Consider the following 22,086-nt stretch of genomic DNA (forward strand, 5'->3'; position numbering starts at 1 on the left):
AAATGCTGGGCTGGATGAAACACAGGAGGAATCAAGATTGTCAGGAGAAAATATCAACAGCCTCACATATGCAGATGATACCACCTTAATGGCTGAAAGTGAACTAAAGAGCCTCTTGATGAAGGTGAAAGAAGAGAGTGAAAAAGCTGGCTTGAAACTCAACATTAAAAAAACTAAGATCATGGCATATAGTCCCATCACTTTATGGCAAATAGAAGGGGAAAAAGTGGAAACATTGACAGACTTTATTTTCTTGGGCTCCAAAATAATTGTGGACAGTGCCTCCAGCCATGAAAGTAAAAGATACTTGCTCCTTGGAAGAAAAGTTATAACAAACCTAGACAGTGTATTAAAAAGCAGAGACATCACTTTTCCAACAAAGGTCTATATAATCAAATCTATGGTTTTTCCATAAAGAACAGAAACAGTAAGAACAGAACAGAAACAGTAAGAACCTAACAGAATCAGAAGAGATTAAGAAGAGAGATCAAGAATACACAGAACTGTATCAAAATAGTCTTAATGACCTGGATAACCACAATGGTGTGGTTACTCACCTAGAGCCAGATATACTGGAGTGTGAAGTCAAGTGGGCCTTAGGAAGCATTACTATGAACAAAGCTAGTGGAGGTGATGGAATTCCAGCTGATCTATTTAAAATCCTAAAGGATGATGCTATAAAGTGCTGCACTGAATATGTCAGCAAATTTGGAAAACTCAGCAGTGGCTGTGGGACTGGAAAAGCTCAGTTTTCATTCCAATTTCAAAGAAGGGCAATTCCAAAGAATGTTCCAACTACTGCACAATTGTGCTCATTTCACGCGGTAGCAACGTAATGCTCAAAATCCTTCAAGCTAGGCTTCAACAGTATGTGAACCAAGAACTTCCAGATGTACAATCTGGATTTAGAAAAGGCAGAGGAAGCAGAGATCAAATTGCCAACATCCGTTGGGTCATAGAGAAAGCAAGGAAATTCCAGAGGAACATCTACTTCTGCTTCATTGACTATGCTAAAATGTTTGACTATGGATCACAACAAACTGTAGTAAAGTCTTAAAGAGATGGGAATACCAGACCACCTTACCTGTCTCCTGAGAAACCTGTATGCAGGTTAAGAAGCAACAGTTAGAACTATACATGGAACAACTGACTGGTTCCAAATTGGGAAAGGAGTATGCCAAGGCTGTATATTGTCACCCTGCTTATTTAACTTCTATGCAGAGTACATCATGCAAAATGCCTGGTGGATGAATCACAGGCTGGAATCAAGATTGTCAGGAGACATATCAATAACCTCAGATATGCAGATGACACCACCTCTATGGCAGAAAGTGAAGAGGAACTAAAGAGCCTCTTGATGAAGGTGAAAGAGGAGAGTGGAAAAGCTGACTTAAAACTCAGCATTCAAAAACCTAAGATCATGGCATCCGATCCCATCACTTCAAGCAAATAGATGGGAAAAAAATGGAAACAGTGACAGACTTTATTTTCTTGGGTGCCAAAATAATTGTGAATGGTGACTGCAGCCATGAAATTAAAAGACGTTTACTTCTTGGGAGAAAAGCTATGGCAAACCTAGACAGCATTAAAAAACAGACATCACTTTGCTGACAGAGGTTGGTATAGTCAAAGCTATGGTTTTTCCAGTAGTCATGTACAGATATGAGAGTTGGACTATCAAGGCTGAGTGCCAGAAGATTGATACTTTTGAACTGTGGTGCTGGAGAAGACTCTTGAGAGTCCCTTGGACTGCAAGGAGATAAAACCAGTCAATCCTAAAGGAAATCGACCCTGAATATTCATTGGAAGAACTGTTGCTGAAGCTGAAGCTCCAATACTTTGGCCACCTGATGCAAAGAGCCGACTCATTAGAAAAGACCCCTGATGCTGGGAAAGATTGAAGGCAGCAGGAGAATGGGATGACAGAGGATGAGATGGTTGGATGGCATCACTGACTCAATGGACATGAGTTTGAACAGGCTCCGGGAGGTAGTGGAAGACAGGGAAGCCTGGTGTGCTACAGTCCATAGTGTCGCAAAGAGATGAACATGATTTAGCAACTGGACAACAACAATGAACTAGAACTTCGACCGCATCCTGGGCATGGAAAGCAGGGGTCTTAGAACATTGCACTGTATCTACCCACCCTCCCTGCCTTTGGTGATATTGCTATGCTAAGTCACTTCAGTCGTGTCCGACTCTGTGCGACCCCATAGACGGCAGCCCACCAGGCTCCCCTGTCCCTGGGATTCTCCAGGCAAGAACACTGGAGTGGGTTGCCATTTCCTTCTCCAATGCATGGAAGTGAAAAGTGAAAGTGAAGTCGCTCAGTTGTGTCCAACTCTTAGCGACCCCATGGACTGCAGCCTAACAGGCTCCTCCTTCCGTGGGATTTTCCAAGCAGGAGTACTGGAGTGGGGTGCCATTGCCTTCTCTGTTGGTGATATTGTGTCTAAAATTTTCCTGTGTGTTTGTTTTGTAAGAGTTTTATTTGGCTGCAGTGTGCCCTTGGGTGATTTTCCTTATATTTAACCTGATTAAGGTTTATAGTACTTACTGAATCTATGTCTGGATGTCTTGTTTCAGTTTTAGAAAACTTTGGGCTGTTATTTTAGACACATTGCTTTTGTTCCATTCTTTATGCCCTCTTGTTCCAGAATCCCTTTTATGAGAAGGTTGGACCTTTTCACTGTGTTCTATGAGTTTTTAAAAATCCTCTTTCCTGTATTGTCTATACATTTGTCTCCACGTTTTCAGTCTGTATTTTGTACCCCCATCTTCTAGTTTTTTGATCCAGTCTTTAGCCATGTCTAATCTGCTATTAAACTTGTATATTGAGTTTCCATTTTCATTTCTTAGTTTTAGATTCCATTTGATTTCTATTCCTTAGATTTTGGTTCTGGTGAAATTATCAGTCTCACTATCTGTTTTCTTGACCACACTAATCAGGATTTTAATGTCTGTGTCTAATAAGTATAATATTTGAGTCCTCCTGGAGCTCATTGTCACTGTCTTTTTTTGGCTGTTGTCATTGTTTTTCCTCTTGATTTTCTATCATTTGGCCTTGTCTCCTAGTCTGCCTGGCCATTTCTGATGGATGTGTTTAAAACTTATGGAGATATTTGAGGGAGGCTGTGGGTGTTTTTGTCTTTCTCTAGAGAAGATTTACTTTTGTTCCCAGAGGCAGTTAGAATAAGAGGAGGTCGTATTAACCGAGTCTGGAATTAAGCTGATTCAAAGTGGAGTTTCAGCCTTTGTGAGGGCTGCTCCGTTCCCTTTTATCCATGTTCCTAGCACTGAGCACTTCTGGGGGGACTAGACTGAAGTGGGTGTTCACTGAGGCCTCTCTCCCCCAGCAGACCCTGTCACACTCCTGCAGCTCTGCCTGCCCTTCAGTGTCTGGTCTACAGTAGTAGAGCTGATGCTCTAAGGTAGAGGAGCACTGCTGCGCTGCTGCTGCTAAGTCGCTTCAGTCGTGTCCGACTCTGCACGACTCCATAGATGGCAGCCCACTGGGCCCCCCGTCCCTGGGATTCTCCAGGCAAGAACACTGGCGTGGGTTGCCATGTCCTTCTCCAATGCATGAAAGTGAAAAGTGAAAGTGAAGTCGCTCAGTCGTGTTCGACTCTTAGCGACCCCATGGACTGCAGCCCACCAGGCTCCTCCATCCATGGGATTTTCCAGGCAAGAGTACTGGAGTGGGGTGCCATGGCCTTCTCTGAGAGCAGCACTGGTCCTGTAGAAATTTATTGTGAACCATATGTAATATGTAGTTTAAAAGCCACTTTTAAAGTATAAAAAGAACAAGTAGAGTTAACTTTAATATATTTTCCTTAATTTAATATATCAAAAATATCTTTTTAACATGTATAGTTGACCTTGGAAGAATGTGGGTTTGAACTGCATGGGCCCACTTACTATGCGGATTTTTTTTTTTTTTTTTTCAGTAAATACATGTGACAGTATTATATGATCCATGGTTGGTTCAATCTGTAGATGCAGATTATACAGACCATGAATATGGAGGGCCCACTGTAAATTTGAATGTGGATTTCCAACTGTGTAGAGGATCATCGACCATAACACCCATATTGTTCAAGGGTCAGCTGTAATTAAAATAAGATTATTAATGAGACTTAAAAACTACTTTAAAAAATGCTATGTCTTAGAAATCTAGAGTGTATCTTACATTTAGATAGCATCTCCCTTTGTACTAGCCGCATGTTGAGTATTCATAGCCACATGTGACTCATAGCTGTTGTCTTAGGCCACACGACTCTAGAGGAGGATGTGGCTGAGTGTGGGGTTCCCTCCTCTTCAGAGGAGTCAGACCCAGCTTACTGCCCATTTCACATGCATGTGCCCTGTGTGCCTGCTCTCTTGTTTTCGTTGAGGCCCCAGGGCTCTTGCTACCATCTTGAGGAGGAACCAAGGAGTTGGTTCACAGGACTGGGACAGATGGGAGCCACTAGCCTTTCGTTCACCCCAGAGAGCCCTGAGCCTCTGTCTGTGGTCCTCTGTTTTCTTGATCACATGCACGGTCCATCTGTCAGTGCCTCCCTCCACCTTGCATTCTGGTGCATCACCCGACCCAGAGGGACATCCCCAGCTTCCTGACCTGCATCCTGATATCCTGGTACAGCGTCTGGCCCAGAGGGGGCACCACCTCTCCCCCCACCCCGCTTCCCCCCCATGCCCTGTACCCTGGTGCAGAGTGCCTGGCCCAGAGGGACACCATGGATGTTCAGGCCTGGGAGCATGTTCACTCAGCAGACACTAACCTGAGGCCATCAGTCTGCCACCTGGCCCGTGCGGTCATCTTACCTCTGTTGGTTAGATTACTTGGACTGCCCAGGGCCTCTGGACAGCAGTGGAGTGAGTCTGGGCCACTTTTTTTGTGGGGTGGGGCTTAGAGGACTTGGCTGGATGGGACCTTCCGTAGTATGAAGCACTGGGTTCTCCCTCCTTTCTGCTTCTGTGAGCAGTCAGGGCTGCAGGTCTAGGTGTTCCTGGGCTTGGAGGTATGTGGGGGAGGGTCTGTTTTCTGGGGGAGTGTCCATAGCATTCAGCAGATTGATACAGGACCATGGACCCTACTGTTACGGTAGGGTGCCCCAGCCACAGGAAGATCCTTTATAGGAAATGGGGCCAATGAGGAGGCCCCAAAGGAGTGACCTGTCAGCAGCTTGGCTCTGGCATTGGGCAGTGTTTGCTGTCCTGTCCCACTTCTCGCACAGGCACTGTCCTTGGTGAGGTACTCACCTCAGCTGACCTCGTCCACATCTATCTTTAGGTGTCTCTGTGCGGATGTGGCCTGGGCCAGAGCCGGCCCTTCCTAGAAACCAGGCACGTGGTGTGGCCACGTACAGGGGGTGACTGCTCCCGAGCTGCCTGCCGGGCCTTGGGGCCGCCTCAGATGACTTCTCCTGCTTGAAGTGTGGAGGGGAGCCAGGGCAGGAGCAGGGAGTGGCCAGTGGGATTGGCACGGGCTGGGTGCTAGCTCCCCTGCTCACTAACCTCCTATTTGCCTTTCACAGCACAGGGGATGGCCCACTGCTCTGGCCCAGGGTACCAGGGTTATTCCATTGCTCTGTCCTCTCTTGTCTGCCTGCTTCCAGCAGAGAACAGACCTGAGTTTGTGGTGCCACCTCCATAAGACCTCCATCCTTTCCCTTTGTATGGAGAGGCATGAGGTGTGGTGAGACCACAACTGTATAGTTAAGACCCCATGGCTAGGCCAGGAGGGGCGAGCTGGACCGTGGAGGGCTGACTCCCCAGGACTTGACAGGGAGACCTGCTCAAGGCAGCTGTGATAGGAGGAAGAGTGTCTTGGACACGACCATCTGTCATTATCTGGGACTATCTGCAGGGCTGGTTCAGGTTTGTCTGTGGCCTGTGTGAGGCCTGAAGTGAAGTGAAGCGAATTCGCTCAGTCGTGTCCGACTCTTTGCGCCCCTGTGGACTGCAGCCTACCAGGCTCCTCAGTCCATGGAATTTTTCAGGCAAGAGTACTGGAGTGGGTTGCCATTTCCTTCTCCAGGGGAGAAGGAAGATTCAGGGGATCTTCCTGACCCAGGGATCGAACCCAGGTCTCCCGCATTGCAGGCAGACACTTTACTGGCTGAGCCACCAGGGAGGTCCCATGAAAGATTTTATGGACTGGAGGGCTTGGGGTTGGATCCTGCAAAGAGGCCGGGGCCTGCCCAGCGAGCTCCTGCCCTTGAGGGTGCCGGTGGGCTCTGTCTCCGATCAGGCACTGTCCTCAACCCCGCTCCCTCCACCCCGCAGCCTGTCTGCTCTCTGAGATGATCCCGACCCCCTGTCTGGTCTTCTTCCCCTGATTGGCTCCTTTTCTCCACCTGTCCTTACCAAGTAGTGACAGCTCCTGCCAGTTTCACTGTGGCTCTGCCTGTCCTGTGGTGAGGAGGATGAGCAGGCCTGGGGCGGGGTGTAGCCTGCCCATGACCCTGGGGTGGGGCATGGGGCGGGGGCCTCCACCCCAGGCATGCCCAATATAAAGGGCCGTCTCAAAACTGCCCCACTGTGTTCATGCCCGGAATAAGGGCTTTCTAAAGGTAGGAAGGGGCCATCTCCTGTACCCCACCAGACCTCACCTCTAGCCCTGCCCAAAGTAAAAAGTGACAGTCAACCCCAGTGAGGGTCTGGGGATGGGGTTGACACACTTTGCTATGTTCACAGAAATGAAGGCGGGCCTGATGGGGCTGCCAGCTGGTCCTGAAGAACTGGTCTGTGCAGGGCCCGTAACTGCTCCCTCACCCCATCTGCTGGTGGATTAGAGCCAGAGGTGAAGGAACTGATGCTGGCTCAGCCTCAATTGAGTGATAATTAAGATTCACCCATGGAGAATATGTGAAATGATAGGGAAAAGGCTCCACCCGGCTCAGTAAAAAATGCATGTTCAGTCACATTTGTTATCTATTTGATCAACTATGCACTACTGTTTCATAATAATAACTCGGTGCATAAGGAAAATGTTTGGACCTCAAAGTTACATGACCATAGGAAATAAAACCCCTAAATTCCAATATGCATCATTTTGTGACAAAGAAGTGTGGTCAGGTGATCAATAAAGGCTTTTAGGAAAAACCTGTATTCTATTAGGTCTGTGGAGTGAAAATAAGAATCTGGACTGTATTAGAGATGCTTTTACTTGTGTATTTTTATAATATAGCTGGGAGACTATGAAGTTCCATGGGAACCATTTCATAGAGCATTAAAATAATGACACTATTTTCAGTATGCTGCAGATGACGTCCTTTACAGCTCATTAAACTTGTGACAGAGTTGTATCTCAGCTTGCGAGTGGTGAGGGCGCCCAGTTTTACATAGTCCTTCTGTAGGTGGCAGAAGGAATGGGGCCTGGTGAGGCTGGCCGCCGGTGGCTCTGCCTTTTGTGGGAAGGGCAGTGGCCTGGGTGGCCTTAAAAGAGCAAAGGCCCTTAGAGACTCTAATTTTGAGTCATTTGTGTACCTAAACCTCCCTCCACCCCAAAGAAGATAGTATTGTTTACAAAAGCAGTGAGAGGCTGGCTGGTGATGTTCACATTTCCTTCTCAGCAATTATAAGCTTGCTGGCACCCATGACAAAGAAAGTTTGAGTGTTGGAGTGTCCAGCCCTCCCTGACCTGTCTGTCTACTGAAATTTTACTCTCAGCCTGGGCCCAGTGGGATCTTCCTTTTTCTGAGACTCCATGGACCCTTTATGTTGGGTCTGTGCTTCCTGAGAAGTGGGATTCCATCTTATGGTAGCCGTGGGAGGACTTTTCACTTCAGTAATGGTGCCTTTATTTTAGTTCAGTTTAGTTTATCTTGTATTTCTTCAGAAGCAAAGGAAAACTGTATTCTTTGATCAAAGAGTGGAAAGGTGCGAGCTCATGCTCTGGAGTACACACTCTTTGATGCCTTTGTTTGGAAATGATTTAGAAAAAAACATACCTCCCTTTTCTGTGAGCTTGTGTATTTTATTGCTTAGATGCAGCTGAAGAGAGCACTTGAATTTAAAAGAAGTAAAGACAGTAAATATTAGAGGGAACAGGTCACAGCCCAATGTGTGTGATATTACCGTCTGTCCAGGGCTCTCCTTTGCTGCCCAGGTGGAGCGTAGCTCTTGAGAGAGGTCAGGACAGCCCCACTGAGCCACCTGCCTTGGGGCAGAGCCAGTACCTGGCTGCTGTCCCTGCAGCCACCAGCCCTGTGGTGGGTTGTAAACCACAATCAGCCCACTCTTCTGGGACCTCACACCCTCATATAGGATGCTTCCTCCCGGAATCCCTGCCCTGCCAGTGCCCTGGGTAGGTGGGGGCGACCTTTTCCCCAGGCCATTGTGGGTGTTCTCTGGCTCACGGTGCCTCCAGATGGCACACCCACCTATTCCTTTGCTCTGATTTTTGATGCAATGTCATTGCGTGTTTTTCTGTTGCCTGCCATCCCTGCCACACCTGAGGTTGTCCACGGCTTTTCCTGCATGCCTAGAGCCTCAGTGACATCGGTTGACTGAGCGAGGTGCAGGGATCTTCACCTGAAGTAGGAGTCAGGAACAGAGCAGTGTCCTCTTCTCCACTGACATCTCCACTCCCTGTGTGCCCACTACTCCCTGGACCCGAGACCCTGTGCTTTCTCTCTGTTTTATGGTGAGAGAGTGGCGAGGAATGGGCCAGCTCCACAGCAGGTTGAGCCTGGGTCAGATCCTCTAGACTTGAGAAGGCTCTTCCCACCAGTGGTATCTAGGGCCTAGAGTGTGCAGAGGACTATGCAGAGCCAGTGACCCCTGCCCTTGGGCCCACTCTGTTCCTGGAGCCCCTGTCCTCAAGTGACTCTGTACATGGGACTGTTCTCAACAAAGACCCTTGACACTTTGTTTTATGACCAGATGGGGTTGAAGAGAGGTCCAGATTGTCAACCCTAGGACTCTGGCTGTTCTTGACACTCTCCCAGCTGCTCATGTCCCCTCTCTGTATTGTGTGTGTGGATCCTGCCTTTCCCTGTCTGTACTCAGGGTTGCCAGGCAGCTCTGCTCCTCGTGGGGTTGGTTGGCTTTGCATGGAGAAAGGAGATGGTTGCAGAATCCCCTGAGAGCAGCCAGGGTGGCCCTCTGGGTCTGATGATTTCAGCCCTCACTCTTGTGATGTTGGGCAGAGCTGGTGACCCCTTGGTGGCTGGGAGGGCCTATTAGATCCAGGATTTTCTTCCTCTGACCACCTTGGCCATCTCTTCTCCCTGCCCCTATTCAGAGGGTGCCATCCGTGACTGGCTGGACCTTTTTCCTGTAGGAGAAAAGGGCCGGCATTGTCCCAGAATGCATTTATCCTTTATCATCTGGTTGACTTTGACCATCCTTATCCAATAAATTATTTAGCAATAATTTACCCGCCACCAGGGATCTGGTGGGAGAGAGGCTGGTCTAAGAGACCTCACCTTCTTGTGTGGTGGGGGTGAACTCTCCCGTAGCGATACTATGTGACCAGCTAGAGCCCACCTCCTCAACATCAGACCTCCAGAACCACCTACTCTGGCAGGATTTGGGGGTCTCAAAGGGATTATGTGCTTTCTTCCTACCCTGATTTATGACCTGAGCCCCCAGCACATCAATGAACGAAATCACAAACAGTGATAATGCATCAGTCACTGTGGTGGTCCTGCCTCCATGGAGTCACTGAGCTGATGGGGCCAGCCAGCAGTCAACAAACTGGAAAGGACCCCAGCCAGCTCTGAGAGAAGGGACGCTGGGCAGCACACTGCAGGCAGCTCTGGACAGTGCTTTGAGGACATGCCAGCTGATCTTTTAAATTATCGAGCAGTGTGTCACCTAGTTAAAAATAGCCCAGTGGCTTAGAACATAAAATAAGGTCGGCTCCCTCCCACTTCCACACCCCATCCAGCTCCAAGTGGCGCTGTTGTTAAAGATCTGACTTTTGTGTTATACTTGAGTCTTGGCTTTACCATGTTTAGCTGGCATCTGAAAATCAAAACTGTAGCATATGCAGGGCACTTTCCTCTCCCTCTCAGTGTTGTTAGTTAGGTTATATATAACACGAACCTTTTTGCTCTGCACTAAAATGAAATCTTTTGCTTTACTGTTGGTTGATGCTGAAATACTGGGAAAAGCAATTTTTATTATAAGTGATCCTGTGAGTTTGCTTTAGAATAAATGACTAGACCATTAGATGGTCTAGTAACTGAAACGTCATTGCTCAAATGGCTGCAGGGTCTGGGAGTGGCACAGTGGTGCACCCCATGTCCCTTCTGGCTTCTGTCACATGGTGCAGCCAAGTTCAGTCACCCATTGTGGACCAGTGGGGCTTCACCGAGTCCCCTTTTGTGTTCTGTGTTTTGCAGAAACGCTTCCAGTAGCTGTCTCACCTGGGGTGCTGTGAAGTAACCTTTGGGCTCTCAAGTGTCTGAGAATAAGTCTTTGGGCCTCATGGTTTGATGTCCCTTTGGCGGATGATAGAATTCCAGGTGTGAGTCAGCATTTTGAGGATGCTGCCAGTGTTACCAGTGAGACTGGGTGCCTGTCTGGGTGTTCCTTGGGAGGTAGGACTTACTCTCAGTCCGTGGGAATCTGATTTTTTCTGGAATGAGACCGGAGGTGGGTCGTTTTTCATTGATTCGGCTGTGGTGTATGCTTTTATTCTAAACAGTTCTCCTTTTAGCTCGGGGAAATGCTGTTCTGCCATCGTCTTCTTTCCTGATACCTGTTCTCTCCTTCTAGAACTCCTGTTCCGTGTTGTTAGGACTCCCAGCTGGTTCTTTCGTGTCTCTTGATGTTTTTCTTCTCTTTATCTATTTGGCTTTGTGATGCTTTCATTTTACTTTTTACATTTTAAAAATTGAGGTATAACTTACAGGTAATGAAACACAGATCTCGAGTGTATACATGATGAGCTTTGACATATACGTGGGAGCCTGTAACCTTTGTCTTCAGTTACAGTGTAGAATGTTTCTGTCACGCCCTCATCCCCCACCACTACCCCCCATCCTTCTCACCTCCTCCCTCTCAGCTCCTGCATTTCCCCTCACCCAAGAGGCAAGCCCTTATTCTGGTTTCAACCCCATGTGTGAGTTTTGCCTTCTCTGGGGTTCAGGAGATATTAGGACTGGAGCTGGGCTTCCCTGGGGGCTCAGTGGTAAAGAATCTACTTGCCAATGCAGGAGACACAGGTTCGATCCCTGGTCTGGGAAGATCCTTGGAAATGGCAACCCATTGCAGTATTCTTGTGGGGGAAATCTCATGGACAGAGGAGCCTGATGGGCTATAGTTCATAGGGTTGCAGAGTTGGACATAACTTAGCAAGTGAACAACAGCAGCAAAGTTGAAGGGGAGTGGCTGGACCTAGAGCAGGGGTGAACCTGCCAAGGGCTCTCTGAGGCTTGTACCAGCTTGTATTTCCAACAGCTGTGTGCCCGAAGAGCTCAGCTGCTCTCAGATGCCCAGTGGTTCGAATGATCCATCTTTTTATTTTAGCCCTTCTGGTGGGTGTGAAGTGGTATCTTGTGCTTTTAATTGACATTTTTCTGGTGACTCATGGTGCTTTACACATTTTCATGTACTTATTGGCCTTTTCTGCATCTTCTTTTGTGACTTTTCTTATGTCTTTATTGTTGAGATATGGGAGCTCTATCTATATTCTGGATGTAACTCCATGTCAAATGCACCTATTGAGAATATGTTTGTGACTTACTTTCTAAAACAAAGTATCGCTTTTGATGAGCAGAACGTGTTTCCAAGTTATTGTCTTGGTGAAATGGTAACTTTTTTTGTATTTACTGTTTCATTGGGTTGCAGAATATCTTATTCTTAAAATACAGAGCTTTAATTTGCAAGAGCTCTTCCTTGATTGTTCCTATTTAAATAGAAGCTGCTCTTATTTATTTGTGTCAAGCTCTTGGATTTTTATGAGGACATGAACTAGATTTTGGGGGAAGTTGATTTTGTGCCTGAATTGCTTGTTTTTCTGGAATCAGTCTTGGTGTAGCTCTGCTTTGTTGGTGATTATTATATCCAGTCCCACTTGTACCTGGAGTGTCTGATGACAGTTTATTGAGGTGGGCCTGGTGGGTGGGAGAATGCCTAATGGGCACAGTGCTACTTGGGATAGAGTTCCTTAACCAGCTAATCTTGTCATGACCCCAGGGCCCTTCTCTTCTTTTGGATTGGTTGGAGTCTGGCCTGATGTCCTCTGGGGTCTTTCAAAGGACCTGAGAGGTCTTGGGCTGTGTTTTTTTCAGCTCTGATTTCTTCTTCCTAGAACTCCTCAAAAACTTGGTTTGTGTTCATTTGTATTTATGTTTCCTTCTGAGAGTTCTCCTGGTGGGAAGGTGAAGCGTGGGCTGTGTAGGCTGATTGGGCTGTGATGGAGGAGACACTGGAGGCACATATTCAGGCTTGGGGAGAAGGCTGTGCTGGGGCTTCTAGGGGTAAGATTCACCCATGAGGTGAAGTTGAAAACAACAGAACTCTTGGGGTTGTTCTGAGTGCTCTCTGGTGGGAATCCATTGGAGGGATTTAAGAAGGGAAGGGCCAGGATCTAGGCTGCAGAGGAGGGATGAAGACAGGTGGCTGGGTTGGTGGTGGATTGGATCTGGGTAATGCTGGAGCAGATGAATCAAGGGCAAGGAAGGTGCTTGGTGTGTGGGACTGTGCTGAGGGAGTCCGTGGCTTCCTCCCAAGATGTGGCTGGGCATACTTATGGGTGACACCCCAGAGGTGCCTCCCCACACCGTGATGGTGGGGTTATAGTTCCCTACTTAACCTTGCGGTCCCCGCTCAGCGCTCGAGGTGCAGGTGCTCCCAGGCCCCAGTGAGTGTCTTCCGTGCCCTCTAGCATTGATGCAGATGTGGCTGGGACTCAACTATTCTCTGCCTCTCCTGTCATTGTTTCCTTGTTTTCTGGATGTCATTGTTTCCTTGTTTTCTTGTCATCTGCTGTGGCTGTGGACATGTCCTCAAAGTTACGTGTAAATTAGAAGTAAACAGATGCTTCTTTCTTTTACTAATACTCAGTAAGTGGGTGTGGAGGGAGCAAGGTTTCAGAGGTTTTTTTCTTTTTTAAATTTCTATATAGTTGCTTTAAAATGTTGTATTAGTTTCTACGGTACGATGAGGTGAACTGACTGTATGTATGCACATATTCCTTCTGTCTTGGCCCTCCCGCACCCATCCCACCCGCCTAGGTCACCACAGCACGCTGAACTGAGCTCCCTGCACTATACAGTAGGTTCCCACGAGCAATATGCATGTCAATCTCCACCTCCCAATTCAACCCACTCCCGCTTCCCCTCCACCTCCCCATGTCCACAAAGATTCTCTACATCTTTATCTCTGTTCCTGCCTTGTAGCTAGGTTCATCTGTCCTGTTCTGCTAGATTTCACATATATGTGTTAATATACAGTATTTGTTTTTTTCTTTCTGACGTACATCACTCTGTATGACAGATTCTAGGTCCATCCATATCTCTACAAATGACCCAGTTATGTTTCTTTTTATGGCTGAGTAGTATTCCATTGCGGAGAAGGCGATGGCATCCCCACTCCAGTACTCTTGCCTGGAAAATCCCATGGATGGAGGAGCCTGGTGGGCTGCAGTCCATGGGGTCGCTAAGAGTCGGACACGACTGAGCGACTTCACTTTCACTTTTCACTTTCATGCATTGGAGAAGGAAATGGCAACCCACTCCAGTGTTCTTGCCTGAAGAATCCCAGGGACGGGGGAGCCTGGTGGGCTGCCGTCTATGGGGTCACACAGAGTCGGACACGACTGAAGCGACTTAGCAGCAGCAGCAGCAGTATTCCATTGTATATGTGTACCACATCATCTTCTCTTTTTTTCTTGGCCACACCATGGGGAGTGTGGGATTTTAGTTCCCCAAGCAGGGATCAAACCCATGCCCCCTACAGTGGAAGCATGGAATCCTAACCACTGGACTGCTAGGGAATTCCCCTGTGCCACATATTCTATATCCATCCATCTTCCATGTTGCTTCCATGTCCTGGCTATTGTAAATAGTGCTGCAATGAACATTGGGGTGCCATGTGTCTTTTTAAATTGTGGTTTTCTCAGGGTATATGCCCAGTAGTGCGATTGCTGAGTCATCTGGTAGTTCTATTTAAAGTTTTCTTAAGGAACCTCCATACTGCTCTCCATAGTGGTTGTATCAGTTACATTTCCAGTGCAAGAGGTTTCCCTTTTCTCCATACCCTCTCAAGCATTTATTGTTTGTAGATTTTTGATGAAGGCCATTCTGACAAGTGTGAGGGGATACCTCATTGTGGTTTTGACCTGCACTTCTCTAAAAATTAGTGATGTTGACCATCTTTTCATATGCCTCTTGGCCATCTGTATGTTTTCTTTGGAGGAATGTCTATTTAGGTCTTCCACCAGTTTTTTGATTGGGCTGTTTCTTTATGTTGAGCTGTGTGAGCTATTTATATATTTTAGAGATTAATCACTTGTCAGTTGCTTTGTTTACAAATATTTTCTCCCATTCTGGGGGTTGTCTTTTTGTCTTGTTTATGGTTTCCTTTGCTTTGCAAAAGCTTATAAGTTTAATTAGGTCCTATTTGTCTATTTTTCTTTTTATTTTCATTAGTAAAGGAAGTGAGTCAAAAAGGGTGTTGCTGTGATTTATGTCAAAGAGTGTTCTTCCTGTGTTTTCCTCTAAGAGTTTTATAGTATCCAGTCTTAAGTTTAGGTCTTTATCTATGTTGAGTTTATTTTTGTGTATGGTGTTAGGGAGTGTTCTAATTTCATCCATTTATATGTAGCTGTCCAGTTTTCCCAGCACCACTTATTGAAGAGACTGTCTTTTCTCCATTGTATATTCTTGCCTCTTTTGTCATAGATTAGGTGACCATGGGTGTGTGGGTTTATCTCTGGGCTTTCTGTCCTGTTTCATTGATCTGCATTTCCGTTTTTGTGTCAGTACCATACTGTCCTGATGACTGGAGCTCTGTCGTATAGTTTGAAGTCAGGGAGCCTGATTTCTTCTCCTCTGTTTCTCTTAAGATTGCTTTGGCTCTTTGGGTCTTTTGTATTTCCATATAAATTGTAAAATTTTTTGTTCTAATTCTGTGAAAAATGCCATTGGTAATTTGATGGGGATTGCATTGAATCTATAGATCACTTTGGGTGGTAGAGTCATTTTCACAATATTGATTCTTCTAACCCAGGAGTGTGGTATCTCTCTCCATTTGTTTGTGTCATCTTTGATGTCTTTCATCAGTGTCATATACTGATGTGTACTCAGTTTCTGAGTATAGGTCTTTTACCTCCTTAGGTAGGTTTATTCTTAGATATTTTATTCTTTTTGTTGCAATAGTAAACGGGAGTTTCCTTGATATTTCTTTCTCAACTTTTGTTGTCAGAGTATAGTAATGCAAGAGGTTTCTGCACATCAATTTTGTATCCTGCAACTTTACCAAATGCATTGATTAGCTAAAGTAGTTTTCTACTGACATCTTTAGGATTTTCTGTGTATAGTATCATGTCATTTACACACAGTGCCAGTTTTACATCTTCTCTTCCAGTTTGAATTCCTTTTATTTCTTTTTCTTCATAGCTAGGACTTCCAAAACTATGTGTTTTGTTGAAAAAAAATATATATATATATATTATATATATACATATAATAAACTATGTGTCTCTGTTGAATAATAGTGGTGAGAGTGGACATTCTTATTCAGTCTGTTTCTGATGTTAGAGGAAATGCTTTTAGTTTTTCACCACTGAGAATATTTGCCGTTGGTTTGTGATATACGGCCTTTATTATGTTGAGGTAGGTTCCTGCTATGCCCATTTTCTGTAGAGATTTTATCATGAATGGATATTGAATTTTGTTAAAAGCTTTTTCTGTCTCTATTGAAATGATCATATGGTTTTTATTCTTTAATTTGTTGATACGGGTTTTTGCGCTGATTGGTTTATGTGTATGGAAGAACCCTAGGATAAATCCCACTTGATTATAGTGTATGATCCTTTTTGTGTGTTCTTGGATGCTGTTTGCTAGTATTTTGTTGAAAATTTTTGCCTTTATGTTCATTAATGATATTTGTCTGTAATTTTCTTGTTTTGTGCTTTTTTTGTCTGGTTTTGGTATCAGGGTGATGGTGGCCTTGTAGGATGAGCTTGGCAGTGTTCCTTCCTGTGCAGTTTTTTGAAAGAGTTTGAGAAGGGTGGGTGTTAGATCTTCTCTAAATGTTTGATAGAATTTGCTTGTGAAGCCATCTGGCCCTGGATTTTGTCTGTCAGAAGATTTTTAATTGGAGTTTCAATTTCATTACTTGTAATTGATCTGTTTAAAACAATTTTCTATTTCTTCTTGATTCAGTCTTGGGAGATTGTACCTTTCTAAGAATTTGTCCATTTCTTCCAGGTTGTCTGTTTTATTGGCCTATAGTTGCTTGTATAGTCTCTTATAGAGAAGGAAATCGGAGAAGGCGATGGCACCCCACTCCAGGACTCTTGCCTGGAAAATCCCATGGACAGAGGAGCCTGGTAGGCTGCAGTCTATGGGGTCGCTAAGAGTCAGACACGACTGAGTGACTTCACTTTCACTTTTCACTTTCACTTTTCACTTTCATGCATTGGAAAAGGAAATGGCAACCCACTCCAGTGTTCTTGCCTGGAGAATCCCAGGGTTGGGGGAGCCTGGTGGGCTGCTGTCTATGTGGTCGCACAGAGTCAGACACGACTGAAGTGACTTAGCAGCAGCAGCAGAGAAGGAAATGGCACCCCACTCCAGTATTCTTGCCGGGAGAATCCCATGGACAGAAGAGCCTGGCAGGCTACAGTCCATGGGGTCACAAGAGTTGGATACGACTTAGCAACTAAACCATCACCGTAGTCTTTTATGATCATTTGTATTTCTGTGGTATTAATTGTAATTTCTCCTTTTTCATTTCTAATTTTATTGACTTGAATTCTCTCCCTTTTTTTTCTTGATGAAACTGGCTAACAATTTATCAGTTTTGTTTCTTTTCAAAGAACTGGCTTTTAGTGTCATTGATTTTTGCTATTATTTCATTCCTTTCTATTTCATTTATTTCTCTTTGATTTTTATGATATCTTTCCTTCTACTAACTTTGGGTTTTGTTTGTTCTTTTTTCTGTAGTTGCTTTAGGTATAAGGTTGTTAATTCGATATTTTTTTTGTTTCTTGAGATATGATTGAATTATTATAAACTTTCCTCTTAAAACTGCTTTTGCTGCATCCCATAGATTTTGGGTTGTCATGTTTTTGTTGTCATTTATTTCTAGGTATTTTTACAATTTTCTCTTTGATTTCTTCAATGATCTCTTAGTTACTTAGTAGCATATTATTTAGCCTCCATGTGTTTGTGCTTTTTACAGCTATTTTTCTATAATTGATTTCTAATCTCATAGCATTGTAGCTGGAAAAGGTGCTTAATATGATTTTAATTTTCTTAAACTTACTGAGACTTGATTTATGACCTAAGATGTGATCTACCCTGAAGAATTTTCTGTGTGCATTTGAGAAGAATGTGTATTCTGTTGCTTTTGGGTGGAATATCCTCTGAGTATCAGTTAAGTCTGTCTGGTCTGTTGTGTCATTTAAAGTTTGTGTTTCCTAATTTATTTTCTGTCTAGATGATCTGTCCATTGGTATAAGTGGGATGTTAAATCCCCCCACTATAATTGTAATCCTGTTGATTTCTCCTTTTACTGCTGTTAATATTTGCCATATGTTTTGATGTGCACCTATGTTGGGTGCATAAGTATTTACAGTTGTTATATCTTCTTCTTGGATTGATCCCTTGATCATTATGTAGTGTTCTTCCTTGTCTGTTGTAATAGTCTTTATTTTATTTAAAAGTCTAATTTATCTAATTGCTACTCCAGCTTTCTACTGATACCCATTTGCTATAGAACACCTTCTTCCATCCCCTCGCTTTCAGTCTGTACGTGTCTCTAGGCCTGAAGTGGGTCACTTGTAGACAGCATGTATACAGGTCTTGTTTTTGTATTCATTTAGCCAGTCTTTTGGTTGGAGCATTTAATCCATTTACATTTAAGAGAATTATTGATATGTGTATTCCTATTGCCATTTTCTAATTGTTTTGGGTTTGTTTTTATAGGTCTTTCTCTTCCCTTGTGTTTCCTAGAGAAATTCCTTTAGCATTTGTTGTAAAGCTGGTTTGGAAGTGCTGAATTCTCTTAGTTTTTGCTTGTCTATAATGCTTTTGATTTTTCCATCAAATCTGAACCAGATCCTTGCTAGCTAGAATAATCTTATTTGTAGGTTTTTCCCTTTCATCATTTTAAATGTATCTTGCCACTCCCTTCTGGCCTACACAGTTTCTGCTGCAAAATCAGCGGATAACCACCTTTTGGGGATTCCCTTGTGTGTTATTTTTTGCTGTTCCCTTGCTGCTTTTAATATTTTCTTTGAATTCAATTTTTGTTAGTTTGACTAATATGTGTCTCAGTGTGATTCTCATTGGGTTTGTCTCCTTGAATAGGGAAGTCTCTGTGCTTCCTGGACTTGGGTGGCTATTTCCTTTCTCATGTTGAGGAGGTTTTTGACCAATCTCTTCAAATATTTTCTCAGACCCTTTCTCTTTTCTTCTTCTGAGACCTCTATAATTTGAATGTTGTTGTGTTCAGTAATGTCCCAGAGGTCTGTGAGACTGTCCTCATTTCTTCTCATTTTTTTTTTATTTATTCTGCTCCTCAGTAATTATTTCCAGCATTTGCTCTTCCAGCTTACTTATTCATTCTTCTCAGTTATTTTGCATTGATTCCTTCCAGTGTATTTTTCATTTCAGTTGTGTTGCTCATCACTGTGTATTCTTTAGTTCTTTTGGGTCCTTGTTAAACATTTCTTGTATTTTCTTGATCCACGCCTCCATTCTATTTCCAAGATTTTGGATCATGTTTATTACCATTCCTCTGAATTCTTTTTCAGGTTGGTTGCCAAGGTTTTTACCTTGCTCCTTCATCTGTAACATATTTTTTTTTTTTGGTCGTCCCATTGTTTTTGATGGGCAGGGCTGTGTTCCTGTCTTGCTGGTTATTTGACCTGATTAGTTCAGCACTGGAGTTTGCAGACAGTTGAGTGGAGCTGTGAGTTGGTGCTGAGATGAGGACCTCCGGGAGACCTCACGCTGACTAATTTCCCTGTGACCTGCAGTTCTCTGTCAATTCAGCAGTTTGGACTTGGCACTACCACCACAGGAGCTCAGGCCCAAGCCCTGGCCTGGGAACTAAGGCCCAGTAAGCCTTAAAGTGCAGCAAAAAGAAAAAGCAAGCAAGCAACAAGCAGAAAAGAACAAAAGAGTACCAAACTATAAAGTGAGGTAAAATTAGGAAAGTAAAAATTATATTTAGCGAAATAACTCTAAAAATTAAACAAGAAGACAAAATAAAACAGAACGATAACAGCAAAAAAAAAAAAAAAAAAAAGGCAAAAGGAAGAAAATAAAGCAATTTAAAAATTAATTAGAAAAAGAATAAAAATAAAAGATAAAGACATAAAAATAGGACTTCCCTGGTGGTCCAGTGGCTAAGACTCTATGCTCCCATTGCAGGGAGCCTGAGTTTGATCCCTGATTGGGGAACTAGATCCCACATGTCACAACTAAAAATTCCACTTGCTTCAAGGAAGGTCAAAGATCTCACTCTCGCATGACACAGCTAAGACCTAGCACAGCCAAATAAATAAATAAAAATAAGTAATTATTGAGAAAAAATAAAATATTCTCCATGCCTCCTCTTCCTGTGTTTTTCCTTCTACTGGAAGCTACAGCCTACCCCTGCCTCCCCAGTGGACCCTCCAAGACCTCCAGATAGGTCTCTGGACCTGCTTTGTCATATCTACATGTGTTGCTCACTAGCATCTGTTCCTGAAGCTGGCCTGGAGCACACATGCCATGTAGGCCAGCTGGGGCGTAGGCCTCCACTGGTGTGCCCATAGGGGCTGGCGTAGCCAGGGAAGAGGCCCTGGAGGCGGGTGGCATCTGGCTTGCCTGTACCTACATGGTCAGAGGAAGCCCTGTCAGGGGTGGGACTTGGGCTGCCAGTACTGTGTGGCTGGAAGAGGCCTTCGTGGTGTGAGGGCTCAGGACTGGGATCCACACAGCTGGAAGAGGCGTGGGGGCTGGACTCAGGCCCAAGATGCAGGCGTCTAGAAGAGGCCGGTGGTAGGGGGGCCGGGTGGTCTAAGGCCTGAGATCTGTGCAGCTGGAGGGGGCCCCAGTGGGTGGTGGGGCTTTCAGGCCCAGGACCCCCACAGACTCACCGGGGCTGAGTGGGCAGAGGAGACGCTGGCTGTGTTCCCCTCTGATTCCCAGCCTCCCAAAGGTCCCTCCCTGTCCTTGCTGATCCCTTGGTGGGGAGTGGGCTCCTCTGAGTGCGGAAACCTTCCCTCTCCTCCAGACACCCTCAGTGGTGCCTGTCTGGTCCCACCGCCACTCTTCTTCTCTCCCTCCCTCCCACGTCCTACCTGGTTGCTCAGGGATTCCTCCTGCCCCTTAGGTGTCCGGGGTCCTGCACCAGGGCCTTGTCAGTGCCCTAGTTCTGAGCAGATGCAAACTCTACATCTTCCTACTCCGCCGTCTTGATGCTGCCCCTCAGAGGTGTTTTTAGGGAAAAAGCACATGAGCATTACAGTGTGGGGTTTGGAGGTGTCTCTGATTCCCAGAGACCTTTTTGCTGAGCTTCTTGAGCAGGGAGAAGCTAATTTGAAATCGATGAGATATCAGGGTCTGATGTTCCAGATGTTGGAGTACCATGAACAGTTGTGCTGGCTTTATGAATCAGAGGCCTGTCCTGCTCTCTGTGGGTAAAGAGTGGAAGGACTTGGAACTGGGTCAGATTTCCCTCAACCCCAGATGTCTAAGTCCTTTCTTCCTGCTGTGCTGTGTTTTAAGAGCCGAGAGAGCGGCCTGGCAGAGTCCTGGCCCCGGCTCCCTGGAAGGCCTCTGCCTGAGGCTGTGCCAAGTGTCCCTCTCAGCCTGTGTGTGTTTCTCTCTAGGACCGGAAACTCACCAAACTGGAGAGGCAGCGGTTCAAGGAGGAGGCTGAGATGCTGAAGGGCCTGCAGCACCCCAACATTGTGCGCTTCTATGATTTCTGGGAGTCCAGTGCCAGGGGGAAGCGGTGCATCGTGCTGGTGACCGAACTGATGACCTCGGGGACACTGAAGACGTGAGCATGCTACCCACCCAGCCAGTTGGGTCCTTGGGGTGGGCTTGGCCTGGGGCTCAAGAGTTGCAATGGCTGAGGCCCCGGGCCTGCGTCTGCTTGGGGTGGTCCTGGCTGGTGTGGCCAACAGCCCTTTCTCAGAAGTGCCCCTGTTTGGGGAATAAATACACAGCCCTCAGCAGCTGGGGGCCCCTTCCCCACACGAGCCGTGGGTGAGCCACACCCCCACCTGCAGGTATCTGAAGCGGTTCAAGGTGATGAAGCCCAAGGTTCTACGTAGCTGGTGCCGGCAGATCCTGAAGGGCCTGCTGTTCCTGCACACCAGGACGCCCCCCATCATCCACCGGGACCTCAAGTGTGACAACATCTTTATCACTGGGCCCACAGGGTCTGTGAAGATCGGCGACTTGGGCCTGGCCACCCTCAAGAGAGCATCCTTTGCTAAAAGCGTGATAGGTGAGCCCATCTTGTCTCTTCATGCCCCTGTGCTTCAGGGCACCTCCCCACGCGCCAGGGATCACCATCCTGCAAGTGCTGCCTCTGCTGCCTGTGCCCCCGATGCCTGGCTGCAGCCCTGGATGCCCTGTGTGTGAGTCCCTTAGCTGTGTCCCTTGGGTGCTGAGGCTGACTGGCACCCAAGGGCCTGTGGACACTAAGGGTACTTGGGTGCAGGAAAGAGATCTGGAGGGCAGAAGAATGTGGGGACTTTGTGGTCATTGAGGCTGGAGCTGCCTTCAGTGGACTGAGAAAGGGGAGGGTGCCCCAGATCCCAAGACCCACAGAGGGAACCTTTGGGGTAGTTTGGGGTATGGAGTGAGCATGAGGGGTGTGGGGGCTCAGGGATTTCATGTGGATGGCAGTTTGCTGGCTATTAGCCTGCATTTCTTATCCTCCTCAGAGAAGCTC

The 22,086-nt window shown here is 45.8% G+C and overlaps 1 protein-coding gene across 7 annotated transcripts in view; it reads left to right on the top strand.

The window, feature by feature from the left end:
- Nucleotides 1-22,086, top strand: part of WNK2 (WNK lysine deficient protein kinase 2) — a 142,535-nt gene that overhangs the window by 23,433 nt on the left and 97,016 nt on the right. For all 7 annotated transcript variants that reach the window (XM_055579077.1, XM_055579076.1, XM_055579078.1 and 4 more), the window contains exons 3-4: nt 21,011-21,183; nt 21,416-21,636. In XM_055579077.1, the coding sequence (XP_055435052.1) occupies nt 21,011-21,183; nt 21,416-21,636 (394 nt within the window). The remainder of the gene's footprint in view (nt 1-21,010; nt 21,184-21,415; nt 21,637-22,086) is intronic.

This window comes from Bubalus kerabau, chromosome 4 (assembly GCF_029407905.1).
Source record: "Bubalus kerabau isolate K-KA32 ecotype Philippines breed swamp buffalo chromosome 4, PCC_UOA_SB_1v2, whole genome shotgun sequence".
NCBI classification, from domain to species: domain Eukaryota; kingdom Metazoa; phylum Chordata; class Mammalia; order Artiodactyla; family Bovidae; genus Bubalus; species Bubalus kerabau.